Genomic DNA, 26,741 nt, shown 5'->3' on the forward strand with positions numbered 1-26,741 from the left:
GTTAAACCATCAAAAGTTTGAACATAAATAACAAACTAAACCATGGAGATGAGAAGAAATCATGGAATGAAAATAAAAAAGTTTCAACTTTAGTGTATTTTTGTAAGCATCATTAATAGTTGATTCTTACAGTTTTTTTTATTTTTAATTCCCAAAAGGAAAAACAACTAACCTTTGTTTTCCCTTCTACTTTTGCACTCATAAAAAGCACTTTAAGTACTAAAAACATAACAATAATAAAACAGGAAAAACAAACTTATGCTGATTGTAAAAGATCTAACTAACATACATTTCAGGTCAAGTTTTTAGTAATTTTAAACATGTTAAAAATATGTAAAAATGTCATATAAAAATAGGAGTAAAATGCACTCAGTCAAAGTTTCATAAAAGGTAAAAAAATCTTTGATAAGACATCGAATGACTAATAAAATTAGGTTAAAAAAAAAAATCATAGCTCTGTTTTGGGATCCGCAAGGGAGCAGATTGTGTCAAAATCACAACTGAGACTGTCAGCGTAGTTGTCTAGAAATACATCAAGCGGACAAAGTGGAGATGAGGTTGGACAGCCTGGTAAAATGACAGGTCTTTCTTGATGCATTGTCAAAATTTTTTCTCCATCGTCGCCGCAACTGAAACCAATGATTCGCAAGCATCACAAGAGGAGCATGCAAGATCTTGATAAGAGTCATTTATCAATCAAATTTGATGATGCTATTCTCTTCTCCAATGCAACCAAATTTTACATCAGTCTCACTAGAGTTTCCATCATCTCTTCATTTTCCAATTCTCTGACTTTCCCAGACCTTCAAAGAAACTTTTACTCAGATTTTCCATCTTTTAACAGGGTTGCTACAAAATTTAGAAAATTAAATTCCCTGACAGTTCCATGAGACATTTGAGTAAAATTCCTAGACAATTGAAGATGTGTTAGATGGTTAAAAAATCATAATTTGAAACAGTTTCTCCGCAAAATTTGCTGTCGTAGACATCAGAAAGCAAATAGAGGGGGCAACAATTTTTCCCTGACACTTTCGTCATTAACCCTGACATTTCCTTGTTTTCCTGGTATTCCATGACTGTGGCAACACTGTTATAATTATGCTAAAATTTAGACGTTTGAGTTGTTTGCGTTCTCTCTAATGGCGACAACTGAAGTTCCTGAGCCAACGTGCGACTCGCAACATTCCCTGACTTTTTAAGTTTTCCAGGTTACAGTAACCCTGCTGACACTCCTGCTTGAGAAATAATAAGCTTTGTTGTCATACAAAATGTGATGAATGATCTATTGATTCAGCTTAATATATTCAGTATTTTCCTTAGTTTCAGAAATTCAGGAAAATCCACGCTTAGCCTTCTGCATAAATGAGAGCTTGTTGGCTCAGTGCAACTTGCAAATTATACTAAACACATGACAAATTTTATATAGTAATGGTATTGTTTTTTTCTTGTTCATGTGAGAAATTGTAAGGAATACAGGAAATACTGCTCAAAGAAAAAATCTTCTGAAAACTAGAACGTACTAGTGTTTTGACCCTGATATCTGGTGCTCTCAATTGCCTTGATATTTCTTCAAATTTTGGCCTTGGTACCCATTTTTTGATGATTATAATCATCTCACTCTTAGGCTATCTACTGTATTTTCTTTGTCTTGTGGGAGCCCCGGATTGAACTGAAAAAATAAATAGAGCTAACTAAAGTAGGCATGTGATTTATCAGAAACTTGACTTACCTATATCTAATGAAAGCCAGATTGGTGCCAAATGCATCAATATGAGAGGTCCTCCATTTCCTCTTGTTCCAGTTGGAAGTGTTGTGGCGAAGAGGTTCCTTGTCTTTGTACAACCCAAGGTGGGAAACTAGTTTGAGCAGAGTACCAGAGTGAGTAAAGTAAAAAACAGCGGTTGGGTCATCAGGATTCCTAGTAAAAAAACAATGAAAATGTAATTTGATGATTAAACAATGCATCAGTGACAAGTTCCATTAAATATACTCTTAGTATTTCACACCATGAGTTCTCTCCAAAACCATTGTGAAAAAATTTCGGTTTAAAAAATTTGGATTAGAAAATAAGGCATCTTCATTTTTCATAGAAATAGCATTAAGAGACCCAGACTATGAAAGGAAAAAAAGTTGTTTATAATCCCACTCAGGAAAATAATAGCCATAAAGCACACAAAAAAATAAACTAATAATAGTTAACGGAGTATAGGTAGCTATATATTGAGAACTCAGCTATGCAAAATTAATACTCAATGGTAAAAGCAGAGATGTATCTCAACCTCACAACCTAAAATTGGACCTGGTTATCTTCTCCTTGTTTTTTACAACCGAGCTGCACATTATTTGGGGATTCAAGGCGTTAAATAAGCAGAAAGCTAATGTTCCCTAAGGTAACATTCTTCATTCATTTAAAATGAGCATTTATGGATTCAGGAGTGATGTCTCCCAACGGACTCTGACAATTTATTTGACAAAGAGCTACAGTGAACTATGGTGACACAATGTTCATTCATTTTCAACTACAGTAAGACCTTGATAAATCTGATTTCAATTTAATAGTTTGATTTGTCCGACCCGTGAAATCCAATACAGTAAGACCTCGATTTATCAGATTTCACGGGACCAGAGGCTAATCAGTTAAATCACCCTACTGGGTCCCGCTGAGGGGACCAGAGGATTGATCTGTTAAATCGCGGAATCCATTAAATTGCGATCCGATAATTCGAGGTCTTACTGTAAATCAGTGTCTTACTGTATACATACTTTACAGAAAATCTTTGATGAAAATCATTGCAATGATTAAAATGAGTGACACTCCCATACAAAGAGGTAAAGTGTAAATCACTGCAAAAGGAAAATATACTGATAACAGTAACAAAAATTCAACTTACAACAGGTGCTCAACCATGTCTTTTAATGCTACACATGCTTGGTCATGATTGACTTGGTATCCATAGCCGTCTTTATAGTAATACTCCATGTCCTCCATATACTCATATGCTTTGAACAAATTCAGCGGCAGGATTTTGCACCAAGGAGAGGGTTCTTCCGTGGGAGCCCACGCTGTTTCAAATGCACAGGCAACGTAAATCTCGTAACAATCAGCAACTGTTAGCGGTTGATCAAGTTTCAATTCTTCTGAAAATTGTTTTACCCCTCCTTTTAGGGCATCTGCTTCTCTAAAGAGCTCAACTTCTCTCATAGTTGCAGGATTCTTCTTGACCTCGACCTTCCATTTGTCGCAGAGCTTATAGAACTGGAAAAATCAAACACAAGTTTTTTTAAAAATATTTCTCGTAAACAAAGAAGGTTGAATGCGGACAAGGCTTAAAAGTTGTACCTGGGTGTTTACCATACTTTTTACAGAGATTAAAGAACGATGAATGATTTTTCCTTTCGTGAATGCTTCTCAACTGGCTTCCAATTACACTGTGAACTTGAGCAGATAAAAATCATCAAAGAATTCTTCAATTACACAAAATTCAATGACTACTGTACAACAAATTCTTGTGACCCCCTTAGACAAACCCCTGCACCCAATAATTAATTGAATCAGCTCGTGCGAAAACCGCTGAAGTCCATTTTTTTCAATTTTGAGATTTTTGGGTTAAAATACTCTCGGAGGTCAGACACTCATTAATGTAGTGAAAATGTTTGTTCCTTAGGTTTGAAGCCCTTTTCAGGGGGGGCCGTGGTCCGAATCATGCGAAAAACGCTAATGTCCATCTTTCGTTATATGCCTCATTATACTGTACAAAAAAACCAAAATAAAAAAATGTCTTCTGGACGACATTAGGTGATCTTTATGCATTTTAAAGCGTTGAATCCGAATATGACCTCCGTTCTTTTCCATCACCCTCCAATTTTCCGGAAATGACCATTTTTGGTGTTTTTCCGACTGTTAAACTGGAGGGTGATGGAAAAAAACGGAGGTCATATTCGGATTCAGCGCCTCAAAATACACAGGAATATCCTTATTTTTCCCGAGAGGCATATTGAAAAATATGCGTTTCCGATGTTTTAGAACCGTCCACGCGCAAATCATGCGAAAACCGCTAATGTCCAGTTTATTGCTGGGAGTTTTGTGATGAAACTTATTTTAAGCACCGCAATTGTCCGGAATGTTATTTTTTTAACTTTATGTAAATGATAATCCACCGCTTTAACATCTTTAGAATGGATTTTGGAAATATCAAACGGCTCCAAAACTCGGCGATTTTTACGTATCATGCGAAAAACCGCTAATGTCCAGAGTCCTTTCTCTTTAATTACTCCATCCCAGACAGAAGAGGAGCTGGAAACTGTTAGGGATCCTTTTCTACAGTCCACTCTTGTAATAGTCAACTTCTGAACATTTTTTAATACCGCATTTAAAAGGCTTCTACAGTTTTTTGCAGTTTACTCTAAATAAGAGAAAATGGACATTAGCGGTTTTCGCGTGAGCCAATTCAATTGTAACTACTACAAATGCCCTATTGTAAAGGTTTATTATACAAATTTATTTACAAAAAAATGAGTCTACTTGCTCGTGAAATAATGCAGGAATTTCTTCTTTTATTTCTTAATTATATTGAGTCTATCATAGGTAATTCAAAAATTATCATCAGCTAAATTGTTGTATAATCCTTAGGCAAGGACATCTTTTGAAAGTTCGTACTTACTCTTAGGATTGGATCCCTATGAAGAGGCTCAGGATACCAAACGTACAGACTTTCTTTTCGCCCAAAAAGACCAACGGCAAAATTTTTTGCGCTCTCTTCAGTTCTTTGTGTCCCGGTAAATCTAAACTGATAATCGAAAAAACACAAATTATTATAAAATACAGAGACCGAGAAAAGTAAAGGTGACGTTGATGAGGCTGAATCAATTTACCATTTATCAAAAGAAAAAAAATTACACCTATCGAAGTTGATTAAAATTACAGCATAATTTGGACCTGCAAGAGTACCCTTTTTCGATTTGATTCAGTGTACGAGGACCTTGCGGACCAAACAGCTTATACCCATGTCAATGTCCCTAAGATTGTGCAACTTTTACTTTTTTTACAGGTATTCGAAATCACCCACATTATAAATTTCTCGGCTAAAATATTCAGAAAGAGAGTGAAAACTTGAGGCAAATTTCAGAATAAAGCTTACAGCTCTTTACCAACCAAACAGTTGAATGTATGCACAATCTTAACAATGTTGACAAGGACATAAGCTGTTTGATCAAAAAGGTCCTCATATAATGATGTAAAATTAAAAAAGATTATACCAAAAAGCTGAGAGGACATTTTTTCTTCACAAGTTTGTACTTTTCATTTCTCTCATTCAGATTCTATAAAAAACTGTTCAATTTTTTCAGCCTCTCGGAGGGAGGTATAATGGGAAGGAACAGTCAACAGTGCAGTCAACATATTGCGAATGTTTCGACTTAGGAAAATTAATAGAGCAAAGAATTGCTGAGGCAAAATTTGCTAGGGCATTCAATCCCTTATTATTGGGAAAAGTAAAGTGACATAAAGTTAAGATCTGCAGAATTCTTTTGTTTTTCTAAAAATATTGACTGTAGGTTCTGGGAGCTTTTAAACAAGAAAAAAAAAAATCTGAGAGAAATATGGTTGATGATAAAATGTAGAACGCAAACTGCAACGTTCTGGTTTAATTCCAACCATGAGTTTTTTTTCCTTCTTTTTTTTTTTCATACAAACAGCTTTATTTTTGGCAAACTGTCTCTCATTTTTCACATTAAGACATATTCCCTTCATTTTGTTTTAGATGGAAATACAGTCTGTGACCACTTCGAAAATACAAATCAGAGTTATAATTAAGAAACCTTGACCATCTACCCTCCAAACTCATTTTCTTTTACGTTCTTTGATTCAGAGACAAGCATCATGGTTGGAAAAATTCAACTGGCAAGTGAAAGTCTAGTAATACAGCTTTTTACTTATCAAAAGTTGTGTACCTTGTAGGTAGCATTGTTATAATGCTCATTCAAGAGTTTTGGAAACCGGTTCAGATATCTTTCTCCGAGCAACAGCAATTCTTCTTCTCCTTCATGTGTCAAAAGTTTATTTTCACTTTCATTGAATGAAACTTTCCACTTCCTCAATTCACTCAGAACAGGCTCCTTCAGGTAGTCTTTAACAATGAAACATAATCAGAATAATTAATTATTCAAGTATTACAGCTACATGAAAATGTCAAAATCTTTTATAAAGTATACTGCAAGTTCTCGGAGAGTTTACTATTTTTAGAGAGTACAATGGGCCTGTTGCAAACCTTTACAGAGCAAAAATAGGAGTTGTTCCTTACAGATAATGTCTTAAAAATCACGATGAGCGCATTGGCACACTCTGAAATGCACTCCTAACTTCACTATCTGCATGAGAAATTTGCGGCTTTTTAAGATTCCCACTTCAAAAAGGATACTACAGTACAGGTGAACATTTTGTTAGAGGAGTCGTTCCATTCAATCCCTGCTCAACATGGCTGACGCTTCCGCGCGCATGTTGAGGAGAGCACGAGGTCAATCAAGGCAGATATCTATCAATGCGAGAAAAATGTGAATATAAACTTGCCAATTGTTATCAGGTGGTTAGAATCATTGTCCTGTCACATGTGTTTTGGCGGATTGGCATCGGCTATGTTGAATATTGCGTAGTATCCTTGTGAACAGGGGTTGGATGGAATGACTCCTCTAACAAAATGCTCACCTGTACCGTGGTATCGTTTGTGAAGTAGGAAACTCGAAAAATGGCGAGTTTTATCGCACGGGTTCATTTGGAGGTCGAAATACTCCAAAATAAATCACTGTAAATAGACCAAATATAAGCCTTGGAGCTAATAGAAAGAACTTGATTATTCAATACAAACTACGCTCTCAGATGATAGTTTCTTAGATGTGGAACATACAGGAAGTTTCGAAAAGCTGACAGCAGACACCATCAAAAGAAGGTAACTGAACATTTTTCGAGGTGGGCGTAAAAAAATCCAATTCCTCAGCGACCTATTAAAGAAAAAAAACAGCAGCTGCTCTTCTCCGACAGCTCTTTGTTTTGAATGACTTTAGATTAAAACTGAACTTCAATAGTACACGATTGAAGGTTTGAATTTTGCCGTGTTCTTTGAAAATACCTGCTGTAGGAATTTTCTTGAGATATGCAACATCAGGGTGGATAATGAACTAAAACATCAAATTTTCCTGATTTTCCTAAAAAAATCCAGGATTAATTTTGGCATAATTTCCTGACTTCCCCTGACCCTTTGAAAAAAAGAAATTTCTAAACTTCTTCTGAGAGGGTCAGTGTGGTCTCCTTTACAAATGAAAAAATTCCCTGACTTTCCCAGGTTTTTCCTAACATTTGCCACCCTGAAAATTCAATTACTTCAAAGGTTTTCTTAACATTAAGTAAATCTAAGAATTGTAGAGAGAATCTGAACTACGTAAAATAATGTACTGTAAAAAATTACCACTTTTATGATGATTGTCAAGAAGCAATTTCTGTATCATTGTCAGTTTCTCCTTCATCTTTAGAGCAATTCTGATTCCAGCCGTCCGTGTCCCATGCCTGAAGATGGCCCATATTTTTTCTGCCTCACAACCTTAAGAGAAAAAAAAAAACATCTACATTTAAGCTACTAGTAAACATGAACATGTATCTACGGCAGTAAAAGTAATCTGCAGGAGTATAGAGAGCCTCTAAGGGCTGGATGTTTCTTGCAGTTCAGCATTTCTTCCTAACCGATTTCCCCTACAGCCCTTGATTTTGTGCTAGGTTCTCAGAAATCTGCAAATTCTCGGTTTCGTTTATGATGTTTAAGTCTTATCATTTATCAGTTTATTTTTCACTTATTATTTTATCAATTCATTTTTTGATGAGTTTCAAGATATTCCCCATATCCACACAGATATTTCTACAGTCCACAGATGATGAGATCAGGCATTTATTCTGCCGTGATAAGCAAGGACAATAAGATCCTTCAGACAAGGCCAAATTCCCTTGGATAAAATACAAATTTTAGGGGGGAAATCTGAATATTGTTCTTCCAAATTTATAAAAATTTTATTCAGAATCAGATATAAATCATCTGATAATTTCAAGTGAAAATATTCATTACTTCCCTCAAAAATAAACATTTTATTGGAGAAAATTTGGAAACTCTCGAATGTTTCAACAATATTTTACCTTATCACAGCAGTATTGCTTTACTGATGATCAGGTAAGTATTAATATTAGCTGATTTCTGGAATAACTGCATTGTGGCACAGTATAAACCCTGAAATTAAATTTTTTTATTATTCCAAAATTCATTTACTTGTGAATAAAATAATCTTGCACTCTCTTGCTTCCAGGACAGTAGGAACCTAGCACTATTCTAGTGACCTTCAGTCAAATAATACCGGATTAGAAACTCAACCGAGTACATGAATGGGCATTCAAAAACCTGATCTGAGTCGTGTGCTAATTGACTGTCAGAGAAACTTTTGATATTCCAACATTAGCTTTTCAGACATGGATGTACGAAACAATTCTTGGTAAATCCATTATTGATTTGACAGGGAAAAAAAGAGATGATAAATTCGAACGCAGAGTTATGCTTCTTTGAAGCTGATCATGATTAAATCAAACAGTTGCTGAGCAATGCTAAAAATTTGCAAGGGAAAATAAATTTGGTGGTGCTGCGGTTAATTTAGGTCCAGTTTAGGCGATCAACCATTTCATTCAACTTATCTTACGCTTTTGTCAAATGAAAAGTCAGATCATGTGATACTGATATAAGAACAGGAGGATGGGATGAAAAGTTGGACAGAAACTTGAATCTGACGTCTTTTCCAACTTTCCTAGAGGTTGGAACGAAATCTCCTGCCTGACGCCACTAATGAAAGCTGTGTCTTCGGCAACCTGAAGTTGACAAAACTACCCGGATGCCGATGTCAGGTTCAATGGCAATACCACACAGCAATGATGTTTAAATAAAACTTATTGGCATTAAAATTTCCATTCAACTTTTCGTCTACTGTTGTTCGATGAAAGGTTCGACCATTTGAATTGGGCGTGAGCGTTGCAGTTCTGAGAAACAAACACGGATGACTAGCAAACCTGAAAATTTCACTTCAGTATCATTGAAGTTTCCGATGAAGCTGTACGGAGTTTTTGTCGATAAAAACTTGCGATAATCATCGTAAACATTCACATTTGTTGACTGCAAGGTTGTGTGGTAGGAGAGTGTACAAAGAAGTGAAATGACGATAACATGAGATAACATGGTGGAGTTATGAGGCTCAAAATATGCCAATTATGGAAATTAGACTAGAAAATTAAAAAGAACACCGGGTAACACTTAAACTGGAGTTTCATGCTGAACAACTAGTACTTTTACATTACTAAAATAAACTTAGAAAACCGACAAAGATGCGTCATTTTTGCAAATCTGGAAGGATGATTTTGGAGGTTAACTGCCATCAACCTTGTTGATACAAAATGTAAACAATCATTGTTGTCGGATGTATCAACATAAAAGGAATTTCCGCAAACAAAGTAAACAAATCGGTGAAATGTGATAATGAAGAGGTTAGTCGGTGTGATTCTTATTCAGATCGTTTTTTATACTTTTTTCCGATTCCTTGATAAAAGTGTTTTTCGCGGAGTATTAAGTGTGAATCATTCTTCTTTAAAGTGCCTTTTATATTACTAGAAGTTATTGGAATAATTCAAAAATTCTTTTATCTTCTTGTGTTACCTCATGCTCCAAGATTTTTAAGTTACACGACACGGAGTGTTATCACCTTGCTAGCTCGAGATACTAACATCCTCTTGTTCAACTTGTCAAAGAATGAAAGGTGAGCAAAAATATGATATTTTTAAATTTTTCATAGTACATCAAGGTTTGATACCTACTTATATAGTCACCTCCAATCCATCCATCATCGTACAAAATTTTGTGCATCTTAAAACTTACCTATTCAATATGACATTGTCTCAGTCACCGTTTGGAATCTAGTGAGTGGATGGTTAAAAATTAGTATTCATTAGAGCTTCCCCATACTAACTGCATACTGCATGTCATCGCTGGATCCCTCAACAAGAGAAAATTGATTTGGTCAGGAGCATAGCAGGTACCTACATCATAGTTGAGGGGAAAATGCATGACATACCTACCTATAGAAGCAATGTTAAAGGAATTACCAAATGAGAGTGAAAATATAATAGTAATGTAGTCAAGCAAATTGGGTTCTGAGGTGGACGTTTGAAAAATTGGCTCAAATTTGTCGGGTTGAAAGCATCGATTTACAGGCTTTAGAGCTAAACGCTTTTTAACAGGCACTTCTAAGAACATCAGGTCAGAATTTCAAACCATAATTTTTCGTTAGTAAGTAAGAGCCAAGGGTTTGAAATAAATTTTTCCTGTAGTTGGAAACTACGTTGACAAGCTTGCAAATTGTTTTTCTTAACCTGTTCACTGACTTTGTCCATTGCAATGGACATTCATTTTGGCTACTTAAAAATCAAGTTAAATCAACGGAATTTTTATGATTAGTTTTATTATTCAATGATATGCATCTTTAGCGACATTTGTCATGAGCAGTGCTTTCATTCTTACGATTTGGGAATTTACTAGGATTACTTCAAAATTGTCATTTTTTCGTTTTTATGGATTAGCTGAATGCTGAAATGCCTCTGTTTATATTTGTGCCCTCAAGCACCTGGTAGCCTCTTCTCCAATCTTAAGGTCCCTATTGTTAGATTATGTCTCCATGATGAATTTTTTGCTTGGTCAAAGTGGACGTTGTGCCCTTGCGAATTTTTTGAAAATCAATGTCTATTGTAATGGACTAAGCCAGTCAATGAACTGTAATAGCCAAGGGAGACATAGAGGGGGGGGGGGGGAGAGTGTTCACCCCCTGAAACCTTCCCGTGCCCCCTGCCCCTTAAAAGATTCGTTTTAAAATTGGAAATATTTATTATATTTTAGCTTTTTCAATTTTTTTTTAAATTTCCAGAATCTCGAAAAGAAAGAAGATGAGAAAGAGGAGGAGAGACAAAATGAAGAGTAAGACGAGTATCGAATTTACCAAAGAGCGTGAATAGCAAGCTATTCGAAAACGTACATTTCTCACCACTTCATGCTTTGACTGAACTAATACTAAGCAAAATGTGATTCTGTTGGTGGGTATCGCCCACTTAAGATTCGCCTTCAGTTTCGTTGCATAGGCAAAAAACATACCGGGGTGAACGAATAGTTAACTATTTTGAAAAAAAAAAACCCGTTCGTGTCACTTACAAGTTTATTTTCCTATAAACTTTAATAGAATAATGAATTTCATAAAATTCACATCCCCTTTCAACCCCACCCTCCGTAGCAGTTATTCTTTGAAACTCTGAATGGTGTTTCTTTTTAGCGCTCTTGGAATCCATCCATCTGTCCTGTAGGAAAAGAGCGCCTTCGCTAGGCTCGGAATGCCCACGCAAAAAGACGCCTCCCACCTTGTCAGTTCCAATCACTAATGGGCGCCTCACGTTTTTAATTGTTGAAGTCTTAATCCCGTCATTAGTTCTACGTGTGAAGAGAAAGCACGAAAGCTACAGATCGATTTTTGAGTCGTTATCGAATGATCCTGATCAATACATCCCTATCTTAGCAATGCTATCTATCGATCAATCGATCAGTCATTCGATAACGATTCAACAATCCAGGCGCAGGATCAGAGAGCCTGCTCTGAGCAAATATTTTCGTTTGGGATGCGATGCGATACGAAAAGCTCAAAGTCAAACTACGGACACGTGGACTCAGCCCTAAGGAGTGTACTTTGACGTCAGGGTCCCAATTTTGTCGGAAAAATGTAGGTACTTGGGAATTGGCCAGCAATTCGGCAACATCGGATTTCCTCCACTTAAACCTACGGAAATGTATCGATTCTTGGAGGGGCCATATGTTCCGACAAGAATCGACTATTTAGCATAGGTTCAAATGGAGGAAATCTAGTGTTGCCGAATTGCTGGATCTGCCAATGTACTTTGGAAGGGACACTAGTCTACGTTATTCCGTCCATGTGCCTCTAATATTCTTATCGGTCGGTAATGAAGCACCTACTTAACATCGCAGGACCATTCACCCCGACTAAATAGGCGAATTTCCGCGGTTTAATTTGGTCGACATTTTCGATCAGATCGGCAGGATTACAACTGAAAAGAGAGAAACGCTCTGCTGAAGTCAAAAACTACACTGGAAAAAAAAAAACACATTGGATCTAGAGTCCAGACTCTTGAAAACATTAACAAGAAAAAATACTCTTGATTCAATCGGATTTTTGCTTGAATCAAAACGAAATCCGCTTAAATTAAGAGGCTTAGTTTTTTTATTTCAGCTAGATTCTGATTGAATCAAGAGTACTTTTTCTTGTCGATGTTTTTAAGAGTCTGGACTCTAGATCCAATGTGTTGTTTTTTTTCCAGTGTTAACTCAGTCGCTTGATAAATTTTAGCAGACGTTTGCATCCATCCGCTTTTTGATCCATCTCCCGGAGGGAATTTCGTTTTGCTGTAACGGAGGTTAGCAGTAAGTGAGAAACTTGTAACCTAATCCACTCGCAGATGTTCGTTGCACCGTGGATCGAGTCAATAGGAGAGGTCGGACAAAATTTGGAAACTTGAAACGCTTACAACTTCGTCAATACAAAACTTTGAAGTTCTAAAAGTGTTTCCATCGGTTTCATCGTGAAATTTTCTTCTAGTTACACCCCTTGAAATTTAAAATGTGACGAAATAAACATCAAAATGTACAGTTTTAGTCAAACATTTCATGTCTAACCTCTCTAATTAACTCGATCCACTGTGCGTTGTCCTCCTACTTTTTATGTTACCAAGTGTTCCGTTACAAATTGCATTTTTGCGAAGGGAATTTTAGGCATTCTAACTGAAAATTCCCGCGCTTTGTCTTCTGATCTCTTGCAAAAATCAGAACACGTTAGGGAAAAAATCGCGCAGGGTGCATTCTTGAGAAAGATTGAATTATTAGAGTCAAATTTTGCAACCAAGGAATGGATTTGAGTTCCATCGTCCAGGAAACGAGGAATTCGAGTATCGAAAGCTTATAATGTAAGTATGTAGGAGCCCCCTTTTGAAATTTCAAAGCCCTTGAAAAATTTAATAGAAGAAAAGTAATGCCATCAGTCGTTCCAGCGTTACCATTTCTCCTTGTCTTTTAACATCTGTAAATGCAAATTTTCATCAGAAAATCTATCAGATACATGATTACTGAATCATAGAAAATATTGGAGTGGTCGTAAGAAATTAATTCTTCTCGAACTGTCGAAAAATCGAATGGCCTTCACTGAAAAAAATATGGTAGTTTTTACCATACTCTGATACAGTGATCCAAGTATGGTAATTAGCACCAGACTCTACGGCAGCATTTTATTATGGTAAGTATCACCAGAGTTCTGGTGAATACTACTTAAATTCTGGTTTTTTCATTAAATAGTATCAGTATGTAAAAAATGAACTTATAGTGTACGTTACCATATTTTTCTTCAGTGTTGGTCACTGAGCCTAAGGAGGTTTCACTGGAAAAAAAAACACATTGGATCTAGAGTCCAGACTCTTAAAAACATCGACAAGAAAAAATATTCTTGATTCAATCGGATTTTTGCGTAAATCAAGAACCAAGCCTCTTAATTAGAGCGGTTTTCCTTTTGATTTAAGCTTGAATCTGATTGAATCAAGAGTATTTTTTCTTGTCACTGTTTTCAAGAGTCTGGACTCTAGATCCAATGTGTTTTTTTTTTCAGTGTTGGGTCTACGAAAAACAATACGTAATTTGGCAGATGCGTTGAAAAAACTGAGAAGTAAAAACCTGTAGTGGGATCGTGCTTCAAGTGACAATTCTGGCTAGTGCCTTTATCTGGAGCAAACTCTGAACCCGTAGAGTGAGGGAAGATAGGAGTGGGACGATGGGAGGGGGAGTCGTGTAATACAACATGTAACCTTGAAGTCATAGAAGCTTTTATCGAGGCATTTTGTAGCTAGCAACGCCTTATACCAGATACGGCTGATAAAGGACGATTTCATTCATGGCCTCATTGGATCGCGTGCTATGCACGGTGTGCCGTTTCGCAGCTTCCAGCTGCGTGTTAACTCGCGCCTTATTCCAAAAGCTGAGGTGCGGAGCCCTCTGCCCCCATTTACAAGTTCTGTAGATGAACGTGGTTCAACTCGGTAGAGTATTTACGAAAACCGCGGTAAATTTGAAGTTCATCGCGGGGAAGGTAATGTCGACGGCGCACAGTGGAGGAGTGGTCGGACAAAATTTGGAAACTTAAAAGCTTATAATTCTGTTTATACAAAACTTTGAGATTTTAATAGTATTTCCATCGGTTTTCTCGAGGAATTTTCTTCTAGAAGCACCCCTAAAAATTTAAAATGTGATGAATTAAACATCAAAATTTGCAGTTTTAGTCAACAATTTTATGTCCGACCTCTGTAATTGAACCGATCCACCGTGCGGCGCGGCGTTAAGCAGAAAGGAAGCAAGCCGCATCAGCTATTGCCAAATTTAACTGAATAATTTAATTTTTTTACTAGAGAACGTTTGCGCGGACTCATTTGAAAATTTTGAGGAATTTACTTCGAACTATGCAGAAAATTCACTAAAATTTGCACACAAATCCGTGCGACCGTTTTTGTGAAAAAAATTAAATTGCCCAGTTTTATATGGCAATAGCTGATGTGACTTGGTTCCTTTCTCCTCAACGCGGTCCGCGAGTATATCGGTACACGGAAAAAACGAGCTTAGGGTTGGGACCTACATGTTAGTGCCGGGCACTAACGAGGGTTAGATCAAATGGAGCCAGCAAGTCAGAGGAGTGCTGGGCACTAAACAGCTCGAGGCTGGGTCACTAAGGAAAAAGTAGTGTCAAGCCCTAAAAGTGACTTTGGAGCGAGCGTAAAATATGAAACGCCTCCGCCTGGGATTGAACTCGGGTTGCGCCGGTGAAAGACCAGCGCGTTACCACCAGGCTATCGCAACTCCGACGTCAAGTGGGTGAATTTACACCTGTTAAGCGCAACTACGTCTCGCGGCATCTGATTAGCACTACTCATGTTCAGTGCCCACCTGTACTGCCTTCCGGTGTTGAGCTGTACAGCGCTTAGACGCCAGCCCTCAACTACTCCCCACTAAACAGCCAGTAGTGCTCAACACTAGTCTTGTTTTTTCCGTGTACCCCGGTAAAAATTGGCGATAGGAGCTGCGTTTAAAAATTCTTATAGCTGGCTATAGGAGGCGATAGAAAATCATATAGCTGGCTGTAGAAGCGGAGAAAATCATAGAGTCGGGCTGTACGAAGCGATAAAAAATTATGAAGGCGGGCTATAGTTCCTATTGCCGGATTATACACCTTATCGCCATCTGCTATGAAAGGTTATAAGAAATTGTGTAGAAATTCGTGTGCTTTGAAAATCATTAAGTTTGATACGGAACTACCTTAATATTTACAAAACACACATTATATTTTCCTTTAAAACATATTTTTTCTCATCAATTAAAATGAGAATAGTCCACATAGAGTGAGCAAACATTTCAAAATCATGAGTTGAAAAACGCTGACTCCGCCAGATTAAATACTAGAGCCTAACACAAAGCGGAGCGGCGACGCACTGGCGCCTACAAACCTAACAGGGATACTTCACGCATTGCGCAACACGTGAAGTATCCCTGTTAGGTTTGTAGGCGCCAATGCGCGTTTCGCGCTGGCCGCCCGCTCGCCGAGCCGCAGCGTGCCACGGCGCTTGAAGCAACTATTTCACACCAGAAGTATTGCACAGTACCATACGAAATTGAAGGCGCGCTAACATATTAGGAATGGCAGGCGCTCATCGAAGGTACGGAGCTTTCCTCGCAAAATAAATCAAGATACTACGGCCCAAAAAGAGAGCGGTAGTCCAAAAACTCACTAAGTCCTAGCATCCGTAATTAGTAACATTTAGTATACACTTTATCGCCTGGCTATTGCTTAATCGCCATGGGCTATAAAAGGATATAAGAAATTATGTAGCCGGCTATAGAAGCTATTGGAAATCTTATAGCTGGCTGTAGGTCTATGGTATTTTGGAACACAGATTCTACTGCCAATTTTTACCAGGGTAAGTGCACGGCTTCCGACGCTCTGGAAAACCTGAACATTCGGGGTAGTGCGAAACACACACTGAGAAAACAGTTGAAGTCGGAAGCGGCAACATCGCGACAGCTTCTATTCGTTTGAGAATTACTCATTGAAAGCACATGAGACAGTAGTGAGCAAGTTGTGTAATGAGCGACGCACAGTGAAACGAGCTACTAGAAGAAACCGGACATAACATTTTTGGCTGAAATTTCAAATTTTCGTATTTATTTTGTCACAAATTCCATTTCAAGGGGTGTTTCTGATAGAAAATTTCACGAAAAAACTATTGTAAACACTCTTAAACTTTTTTTGTTTCATATTTTCGAAAGTATAAGCTTTCAAAGTTTCCAGAGTTTGTCCGACATCTCCTATTGGCCTGGTCCAGTATGCGTCGGGCACGACAACGTTGTATATCACTCGCACTTTTCTTGCTTGATCGAGAGCACGATCAGCTGATCGTGTTTTTCCCTGATCATCATTAGTTTACTCGCACGGCTAGACCGGGTCGGCAACTTTAGCCCAGTTTTAGCACTCGTATTCGCCATCATGTAATCGCGAAAGTTACTTTTCCGCGCCTAGGAAGGCTTGTCAGTGTCCGTCGGTTAAATTCTGGAGTTCTCTGCCTTTAAGAAAATAGATTTCCAGCACTGTTGCATCGTAAACTATCAAGTACCTACCGCCCTGCGTATGCTTCATGAATCGAGTTCCCTACAGCGAACGTACTTCCCAGTCCCCCCCCCCCTCCCCAAAGTTTGAAAAGTGTTTGTTAAAATTTCTTGAGATCCAATTCTTTTCAGTGTCGACTAATTGTTTAAATCGGACGGTTAACCCGTGTACGTACTTATGACGTCAGTGTTGGTGATGTTTCGTAGCCGGTAACTCAATATCTTTGTTTTTAGATTTTGAAGTATCGTGTTGAAAGGTGCGCCGTTTAACATTTAAGAGATCTGTGGTTCCGGTCAGGTTTGGAATCCGAAAGCGAAATACGTTTGGATATCGGAATCAAGTCAGCATTAAGGTACTGAACGTTTGAACTTTCTTCATAACTGCCTGTTATGTGCTGCGAAAAAAACTATTGAGAAAATTACTATTTTGGTCGTGAGTTCCTCAATCCGTCCCAGAACATACTTTTGATGAGTGTCACTGAAATAGGGCCACAAAGTAAGATTGTAGTAGTAAAATAATTTTATTTTAAAGCGGTGCTTTAGCATCTAAGGCCATTTACACCTCTAAGAGATGAAAAGAAAAATGAAAACGAAAAACTTTTTGGAGATGATCATATTCAAGCGATCGGTAGGTACTAAATCGCGCTCTGTGGCTCTTTTTGGAAACTTGATTTAGTAAAACTTCCCACTGCCGAAAATTTCACTCGTTTTCGAACTAAAAATTTTAAAATTTGGTCTACACCAACGTTTCTTAGTGTTTGCCATGCTACGAAATATTTTTTCTACTTTTTACTGGGGGGTACGCTCCTGGTAATTTTGGGGTCCAATCCCCCCCCCCCCCCCCGCTCCATAGAGGCGCTTCGTGCCTCAAATTTAACGTTATGTGTCACACGTTATTCTCATGATTTTATATTGTGATATATGATGAGCCTGAATTAGGCCGGAAGTATGAAATACGATGTGAAACAGAAAGTGTTAGTAATTGTCGTTGCGGTTATTTACCGCGTTTTCAAAGATTTTATGATTGAAAACATTCAAATCAACCTGGAAGTTTCTTAATCTATGATTTTACCCACTTTGAGCCGGAAAATGTTCCATCTGCCATCGGTTTTTCGTTCATTTGGCATTTGCGATGGTAAAATGGAAAAAATATTTATTTCTTACAAGGGAAATTGATGTAGGACTAAAGAGTGGTGATTACAGGCTGAATGGCAACATCTATGAAACATAAGTGAATTTACAATTATATTTTTTCGAAGTTTAAGGACTATGAAGTCTCTTAAAACGCTCTATAGCATTATTTGAATGAAAATCTAGATGAAAGGAAAGAAGCTAATTTTGGACTTTTAAAATGAAAGTGATTAGAGGAGAGAAGCAATTGCTGTCTTCTTGAAAACGCACAAATGATACAGAAAAGACTGCCGTTAACAGAAGATACTTCGCAACGAATTTTTATTAACAGGTCTTCATTTGAGAAAAGTAGTAAAACTCTCGTGATGCTAAAAAAAAAATAAAAAATGAAAAAGCAATGGAAAAATATGAGTCAAAGTCATTAAACAAAGCTTTGGGTTTCCGTTTCATTCACTTACTTTTTCATGTTTTAAATTTGGGCTCTTTCTTGCGTGATAATCAGTTGTAATTTGTATGTCACTCATTTCGTTGACGTTAACAGCGCACTTTTAACCTTAACCTTGTTTCCGCGCGTAACCTTTTCCGAGTCCGAAATAAGCGGAATTTTCCCCCGTCATGATTTGGAGTCTTATTGATAAGTTGACAAGGACTAGGTTAAGTATTTTTAAGCTGTGTACATTTTGAGTCAGGCCGCGTAGTTTGGTGAGAACATAAAATCCAGAATCCATGTCATGCCAGCTTTTCAATACAAATGAGGGAAAAACGTGAAACATGATGTTCCAAGTAAAGAATTGAACAAAAAGAAAGGATGACAGATATTACTCGCTCAAAAACGAAAACGAAACGTTTGCCGTTTTTTGTGTGGGTTTCTATCAGCCATCCTTTCTTTTTTGTTCAATTGTTCGCTTGGAACATCATTGTAACATCATTTAATTGAATTATATTGATTTTATTATTGGCTCGTAGCTCGATTTTTATCATCAGTTTTTCCTCATTTGAATAAGTGAGAACGAAAACACAACAACTCGGTAACTCAAAAATGCTCAATTCCCATTAAAGAGAGTCAGTTTTCATGAAGGTAAGTGAAGCTAACGCATCTGTTCGAACTTGGACCTTTAAAGTGTCCTTAAGTACTTGTCTTTTGGAACCAAAAATATTTTTCTTTCACTACCTTCTTCAACTACTGTGTACTTTTGCGTGTGTCTTGATTATTTTCATTTTTTTCGAGTTGGTGTGTTTTCGTTCTTACTGCTTCATTTGATAGAGTAGCCAGATAAATTTGGCATTTCAATGTACTCTTCAATACATTCTTCGCACCTCCCTCTGAGCTCCGTATGAATCAGGCTGATTTTCCCCTTGTCAGACAAAATTCAGGGTCCTTATTGAAAAATAAATGGAAAAAAGAAAACTGTTTCTGTCTATTTTTTACAGCAGACAAGACAAAAAAAATGATAGCTTTACTTTTGAGAAAAAACTTAGCACGGCTATACAATAAACTTCTCATGCTGATTTTATCGCGCACTGAGCAACTAGCTTCATTCTTGAAAATGTCTCGTATTTCTCTGTCGCAACTTGAATACGTTTTGCAATTAGTGTTTAATATTTTTGGCTCATTGTAGAATCAAAATATTGACGGTGAAACTCCCAAACCGCGTATCTCGCTTGTAGAGTTAAAAAATGTCCGCCCGCATTTTATTTTTCTGAAGGAGAACATATTAACATCATTCCCTGAAGTTTTGATTTAATTTTCTTCGCGCGGAGAAGAAAAATCACGGGACCTTCAAAGAATTAACGTTGAGTATAGTTTTCCATCTATAAATATGAATGTATCAGTGAGTCTACAACATCGCAAACCGAGATACGTGCTTTGGAAGTTTCACGGTCGATATGTGTCGTTACTTTCCCTAAGTAGGTAGGTTTTTTTATGAACGAGCCAAAAATAGTATTTTCAATGCAAACTGTCGTCCAACTCGTCCGTTAAAGAATTCCTGAATTCTCTGGAAATTTTGAATCTTCGTAGCACGGATATACATTCGTGACTTCAAGCCATACGCACGGAAAAAATACCCCCGTAGGTCAGAAAGTGGATTCCAACTAACGGTTTTTCATAATCTTGGTTTGCTATGCTACCATTGTCCTCGTGTCTACAATAATTTTTCTTCACTTTTTTCGCAGATCGGATGCAAGGATGACTGAGCAATCTGCAAAATAGCAGGAAAAAGTCAAATAAAACTTGCGGCAGTACACGCGTGCATCGCTAGGCTAGCGAAGCGGCATTGCGAAAAACCGTCAATTGCAATCCGTTTGTTAACATACTGCCGTGCTAAGGAAAAACACCGTTTGAACATTCGAGAGTTGTCGGATCTCCTTCGATAAAATGCTAATCTTTCAGGAAAATCATTTATATTTTTCCTTGAAATTTTCAGGAATTTTAGGTCCAATTTCGAACAAAATTATTTGAAGAATTAGAGAGAAAAATATTCCCTTCATTAGGAAAATCGTGTTTTATCAAAAGGAATTTGGCAACGCCCAAAGATCCATACGGCGTTTTTCCTTATAGCACGGTTGTCCGTACTGTCCGCGTGAGCCACGAGTGGCAGGAATTTATTTTATTTTTCATTTTTTCATGTCGAGTTGCATCGACAGCAATGTTTGTTTTCAGGGGGACAGAGATGGAGGGCAGGAGGGGTTTGTAGACTCAAGTGCTATGCCGCGTACATTCTCTCGTAGAAATTAAGCCGGCTGCAAATTTGCAGTGAGGCGGAAGCGAATCCATCGGGAGAAATGAACTTGGCCGGAAAAAGCCGCTCGGGAGTGAAGGGACCCCGAGACTGAATTATGTAGCCAAAATAAACACTGGAGTAGGCCCGAGTTGTGCTGACTTTTCGGCAGGCGATGAGTGAATGGATGAAGTTGCATGAGGTTTACTCCAAACGGGAGGGCGTCACCTCACATTTTGACGGTGGATTTACTTACATTTACGAGCTCGGTCATCGCTCTCGAGTGTTTCTTCCGATGGTGTAATCGCTTGACGGCATGGGGGAGAGCAACGAGCATTCTCTCCACGTACTCGTTTGGCTAATCGTAAAATTGATTTCCTCTGTTAGGAAATTCAAATTAGATAGGCAAGCATTGTAAGTACGGTTTCTCCAGAAACATCGAAAAGCAACCAATTTTTTCAAAATGGCGGTGTTCTGTGTAACCAAGCAACAGCAACCGCGGTAAGGTGATGGTGATGAAGTAAAGTGTAAAATGTGCAGATATTTGTGTGTAATTTGCTTTATAATTTATATTATATTTTACATTGTAGATCGAGTTGTGTTGCATTGGCCACTTGCATTGCCTCGCTTCTTTTCACCTCATAAACGAATTTCATTTAGAGGTTATTGAGCACAGGAGAAAATTTCATGAGCGCCGCCGCCCGCGGCGCGCTGTAGTCCAAAACTCAAGAATAAGAAGAAATAAGTCGGATAATGACTGAAAGATCACGAAAGTTTTGTAACTCATGTTTTTTGAGTCTCTAATTTTGAATTTGATGTCAAATTTCCTACATTTTAACAGGCACGCTGCGGCGCGGCGCGGCGGCGTGCTGCCAGCTCGAAACGCGCACTGGCGCCTACAAACCTAAGGGGATACTTCATGCATTGCGCAATGCGTGAGGTAGCCCCTTAGGTTTGTAGGCGTCAGTACGCGTTTCGGGCTGGCAGCACGCTGCGCCGCGGCTCTCCCGGCGGGCGAGTGGTGAACGATTTCTTGCGAAGAGAGCTCCCTGGCGGAGAAACTCGTGTAACTAAATTTTTTTTTTTTTTTTTTTTTAATTTTCAGCTTTTAAAACTACGCACTGGTCGTGTGAAATAATTAGTGAACTCTCAACGCTAGATGAAGTGTTATCATGAAGGCGCGAGTCATGCGCCATGCGCCATGCGCGCTGCGGACGGCTCAGAGCGGCTCATGAAATTCTCCCCTGTGCTCTGTCGCTACTTTTGTGCCCGAACCTCCGAGCTGCCACTCTGTTTGAGTTCGGAACTTCCGATTCCGTGACCAACGAATCGCAACGTTGGTGCGTGATTTTGGTGCCACCTCACGAGGTGGTTCTAAAAAAGGTTCGACCTATCGAAAACCAACGGATCTGATTGGTCGAATCTGGTGAAAACGGTGTCCACTGGTGTCGGTGATTTATGAGACAAACCGGGACAAACTTCCCAAAGAGAGTCGGAACTTTAAATGAAATTCGGTTAATCCGCGTCGGGGCTTCGCTTGTTTTCATCAGGATTCGGTCGAAAATTGGATTACGTTTTGCAAAAAGGAACCGCTATTTCTGGCCCATTTTAGAAACAACATACATGGTTCATACATTGGTTTCCCTATGCAGATATCGTCACCTTTTAGGCAAAGTATCACAAGCGCCATGCGACGTTTAAAAATTTCCGCCGCCATTTTATTTTTTTTACAGAGAAATTGTTCAACAAAGCTGTCCGAAAATTTCACTGAATTTTCTTTGTGCTGCCGATAAAATTTAGTGAAATTTCCAAACAGATTCAACCAACAGTTTCTCAGTAAAGAAATAAAATGGCGGCGGAAATTTTTAAACGTTGCATGGCGCTTGTGATACTTTGCCTGGAAGGTGACGATATGTGCTGTTTTGGGAGAGTCAGATATAGTGGCTCATATTTGCAAATTGTAATCCAATTAGATACTGGGTTCTGATTGTTCCAAATTCCAATGAAACAACAGTCATCTATCCAAAAAATCAACCGAATCCAGTCGCGAAAATTCGCCTGAAAACAAACTTTTGGCTTCGGCCCGTCGGGATCTTTCCGGAGGCAAATCCACGGCGACGTTTGGAGCATTAGTCACGTCTAGAGTCCCTTTATACTGAGAGTCAAGACAGTGTGAATCCATTTCTGATTGGTTCCCGTATTTTAGGCCTTCACAGTGTCACAAACGGGAATAAAGATTACATTTTCACCGATTGCAAAGATTATAATCTGGAATGGACTAGGGAATTACGGGTTCGGCAAGGAACAAACGGAATGAGAGAAGGAACGGAGAGAGGAATTTGAGAATGGGCCGATCAAAGATTACAAAACACGTTCAATTTCTGTAATCTTTATTCCCGTTTGTGACTCCATGAGGGGTGTTGTCTTGACTCTCAGTATAAAGGGACTCTAGTCACGTCTGAAACCAAATCTTGCACACACGTCTCGCATAGGCACCAGTCGGAGCCCCGGCAAAGTTGATGACCAACCTGTTGACAATCGCAGAATGTTGGCAGGCGGGCGCCCCGTTTTTTCTAGCGGGAGCCGCGAACCCCAAGCGCCTGCGCCCCCCACCCCCAACGCCCCCCTCGAGCCCCGCCGTCCGAAGACGTCCCGACGCGTGGACCATTGAGAACGGTTCTCCTCTCGCGCGCTTCAAGTCGGCGTGTTCTGTCTCACCGCCGCGGCCTTCCCGCCAGCGACTCAGGAGAGATTTCTAACCTTTCGAAATAGTCTCAAGTTGTGTATCGGTTTTCCGACGGGAGGTCGCCGTTTTCCCAGTCCGTTCACTTTTTCTGCCGGTCCAGTTTTTGGTCGTAGGTCTATCGAAGTGTAACGCCTTTGTTCCTTGAGGAATTCTAAGACTTCAGTCGCTGCGATCGTTCTATCCACGTTCTTGTTCACCCCTTTCCAAATTCTCTGGAAAAAGTACCTGGACTATCTAAATGCGGTTGGTCTCCGAAAGTTATCATCACGTACTGTTGTTGCGCCGATCACACCCCCTGTGTTTTCAATCTTCTCATCAGCATTCGGAAGGATTTTTAAGTAATTTGAAACCCTCTCCAATTAGTCCGCGCCTTTTCTCTCCTTCAAAGATTCCTCGAAATTTTTAAGTTGTTTCAAAAAGGTCCGACCAGTGTTTGAAGTTGTAAAAAGTCGACCTCGGCAATTTCACCAATCTCTGATAACAATCTATGAAACTGTTGCTGTTCGATACGAAGAAAAATTCTCCTTTACGTCGCGTCGAGTTGTTCCACGTTTCAGCTACAAGATTTTTGTTTCTCTCGTATAATTAGGAAGAAAAGGAAAGTCGTCAAAATCAAATATTCGCACCCTTTTCTATATTTTATGTCCATTAGCGTTTTAAAATTGGTAATTTGACAATTTTAGTGTTCTCTCAATCTGATCCTTAAAACAATTTCATCGTCGTTTCTCAATTTTTTTTCTAAGTCCGCGGCCATTTTTTGTGAAGTGTCCCTCCAGTCGTTTTAAAACAGAGTGCTTTGTGCTTGAAATGTGAGTGATACTGCAGCTCGGCAATGGTTTGCGAATTATAAGGAGTTTTGAAATCTCACTCAATAGGTATTTATAGTTTACCATTATTTCCTACCTTACCTGTACACGTTTTTTAATTAGGTAAATTGAAAGATTTTATTACATCTTCGCTGCGTCCGAGGACTAGCCATCCCCGCTGTTCAGCCCGCGAAGTGGCCGACGTTTTAACCCAGCCCGTGAACTGACAATGAGTAACCAATTCGCGGACTGACCGGTCTAAAGTCTGATAATTAAACCAATGGGGCCGATCGTTAATTTTAGCTGCAATCCGCAACCGAATCGACCAATGTCTCGTCTCCTCTGACCGATTTCTAACGAATATTTCTCGAGATTTTTAACGAAACCTAAAGTATATTAAAATGAAAACTAATACAATTCATAAAAATTTACTTACGTAAATCAAGTTTACAATTCATTTTTTTCATTCTATTTTTGTTAGGAGTTTTGAACAAAAATGTGCGAGGTCTTTTAACGAACTCGATATCTGAGTACACAAAAACGATTTTTAGAGATGGAGAGATGAATGAAACCAATAGAAAAGAGGTTAATTATCGTCAAAATATCCATTAAATTTTGTTCAGTAATTATTTCATAATTTAGAAATCAGAAAATCCACAAAAAGCCTGAATTTCGTTGAAAAATCAGCGAGCGGCACTTTTTTGTAGTAAAATGATTGAGATACAATACCTAGTTTCCATACCTATGCATTCTTTTATTTAGGCGCTACAGCTAATGACAACTCCCGTACATCTCTGAAGAGATGACAAAAACGGAAGTGTCTTCAATTTTGAACATGCATCACGCATATCCGTGGAAAACGAATAGTCGCTTTAAGGCGCCACGACCAACTCAGGTCGAAATAATCACCAATTTGAATCGGTAATCTTAGGAAAGACTTAAGCGCTAGAAATTGTAAAATAGGAAAACAATAAGAAAACATTTGTAATCAACTCGTCCTAAATTTCAGATTTTTTAAATATTGAAGCGATGAATCAATTAATCACATAATTAAATGATCTACGATTTAAAACGGATCGATTATTACAGTTTCTAAAATTTTCTTCGATTTTTATTTCTGGCGCTTAAGTCTTTTCAAGAATGACCTATTCAATCATTGACCTTGAATATTCAGGCCGCGTGTCAGGAAATGGTAATACACTCCGTTATTAGAGTGCCATAACTGACGAGTCCCGTGCATCTCTGAAGAAGTGATAATAAAAGCGAAGGTTCCTTTCAATTTTTGAATATGCACATCCGTAGAACACGAATAGCTACATCAAGGCGCTACAGTCAACTCACTATCAGTGTAATCTTCCTAAAGCAGAAACGCCTTCAATTTTTGAATATGCAACACGCACATCCGTGGAACACGAATAGTTGCATCAAGCCGCTACAGTCAACTCACAATTAGTCTAGTCTTTCTAAAGCGGAAACGCCTTCAATTCTTCAATTTGCAACACGCACATTCAAAATACCGAAACTGTAAGTAAGATTTTTTTTTAAAACAACTAGTAAATTTGTATTAAAAACTTTTGAGAAAGATAAAAAAAAAAAAAATTAGGTCGTAAAATGTATTTACATAAACCTCTCCATTGTTTTGACACGTTTAGGTTTCTTGTGGTAATAGCCAGAAGTTGGGCAGTGGGGATCACTGGTCGATTACCGTATGGATTGCATCTAAAATGTATTGTTGGCATTATTTTCATAATTTTGACCGACCAGCCCGCGGACTGGCTGACCAGTTCTCGGAGAGGGCAGAACATCGGCGAGCTATAACGCACTGGGAAACGGGGGTGACCTGTAAAAAAAGATGTCTAGTCTCTAGACTGGGCACTTTCGGCAACGGAGCGCGTAACATGTGCTCAAACTGTCATGGGAAGGAAAAACGCCGTACGAGCCCTCAGACGATGCCAGATTTCATTCGATAAAAACCTAATTTTTTGGCAAATATTGCGTATTTTTCTTAAAAATGTTCGAAAAATGCTGTCCAAATTTGATCTAAAACACCTGAAAATTTCAAGGAAAAATAAGAATAATTTTCCATATAAATGCATGTTTTATCCGAGGAAACTCGAATTTTCATACACAGAAAAGAATAGATGGCGCTGACGACAGAACCTTCTGTCCTCAAGGTTCCTGCAGTTTATTTGTTACACTTACAGAATTTTTCTGTTGTGAGAACAGAGCTTCAGTCGTGGAAACAGAGTACTCTGTCCTCATAACGGAAGCTTCTGTGACTGTTACAAAAGAAGTGCGGGAGCCCTATGAAGAGAACTATTTTTTTCAGTGTACGGCGTTTTTCCGTAGCATGTCACCATAATAGTTCGGCCGCGCGACGTCTGTAAGCAATACCCGTGTAAAAAGGACAGGAACAATTTCCAGAAGTATACATTATCCGCGAAAAGTATCGATAGCATCAACAGCTGAATATTTAAACTCGCAGAGTCGTTTGCGCCGTGGAAATATGGATCACGTGATGAAA

General features: G+C 38.5%; 1 protein-coding gene and 1 long non-coding RNA gene across 2 annotated transcripts in view; one reads left to right on the top strand and one right to left on the bottom strand.

Annotated features, from left to right (window-relative positions):
• Positions 1-75: 75 nt before the first annotated feature.
• Positions 76-9,452, bottom strand: Mipp2 (Multiple inositol polyphosphate phosphatase 2). Its single transcript, XM_019061472.2, has 7 exons — positions 9,089-9,452; positions 7,458-7,589; positions 5,950-6,125; positions 4,662-4,787; positions 2,892-3,256; positions 1,730-1,918; positions 76-629 (listed from the first exon to the last, which is right to left on the bottom strand). Exons 1-7 carry the CDS (start codon positions 9,252-9,254, stop codon positions 449-451), a joined length of 1,335 nt encoding a protein of 444 aa, XP_018917017.1. The 5' UTR covers positions 9,255-9,452; the 3' UTR covers positions 76-448.
• Positions 9,453-16,187: 6,735 nt separating this feature from the next.
• The window catches only part of LOC140226018 (uncharacterized), a 108,111-nt gene continuing 97,557 nt past the window's right edge, over positions 16,188-26,741 (top strand). Inside the window, exon 1 of the long non-coding RNA XR_011900831.1 lies at positions 16,188-17,167. This is a non-coding gene — a long non-coding RNA (uncharacterized lncRNA). The remainder of the gene's footprint in view (positions 17,168-26,741) is intronic.

Source organism: Bemisia tabaci, chromosome 1 (genome assembly GCF_918797505.1).
Source record: "Bemisia tabaci chromosome 1, PGI_BMITA_v3".
Taxonomy (NCBI): Eukaryota; Metazoa; Arthropoda; class Insecta; order Hemiptera; family Aleyrodidae; genus Bemisia; species Bemisia tabaci.

Excerpts from the sequence above, each read along its gene's own strand:
- Mipp2 (XM_019061472.2), bottom strand. The coding sequence starts at position 9,254 with ATGTTATCTCATGTTATCGTCATTTCACTTCTTTGTACACTCTCCTAC. Across the intron at positions 7,590-9,088 it reads TACTGAAGTGAAATTTTCAG|GTTGTGAGGCAGAAAAAATA; the intron begins GTTTGCTAGTCA and ends TTTTCTCTTAAG. Across the intron at positions 1,919-2,891 it reads GACATGGTTGAGCACCTGTT|GAATCCTGATGACCCAACCG; the intron begins GTAAGTTGAATT and ends TTTTTTTACTAG.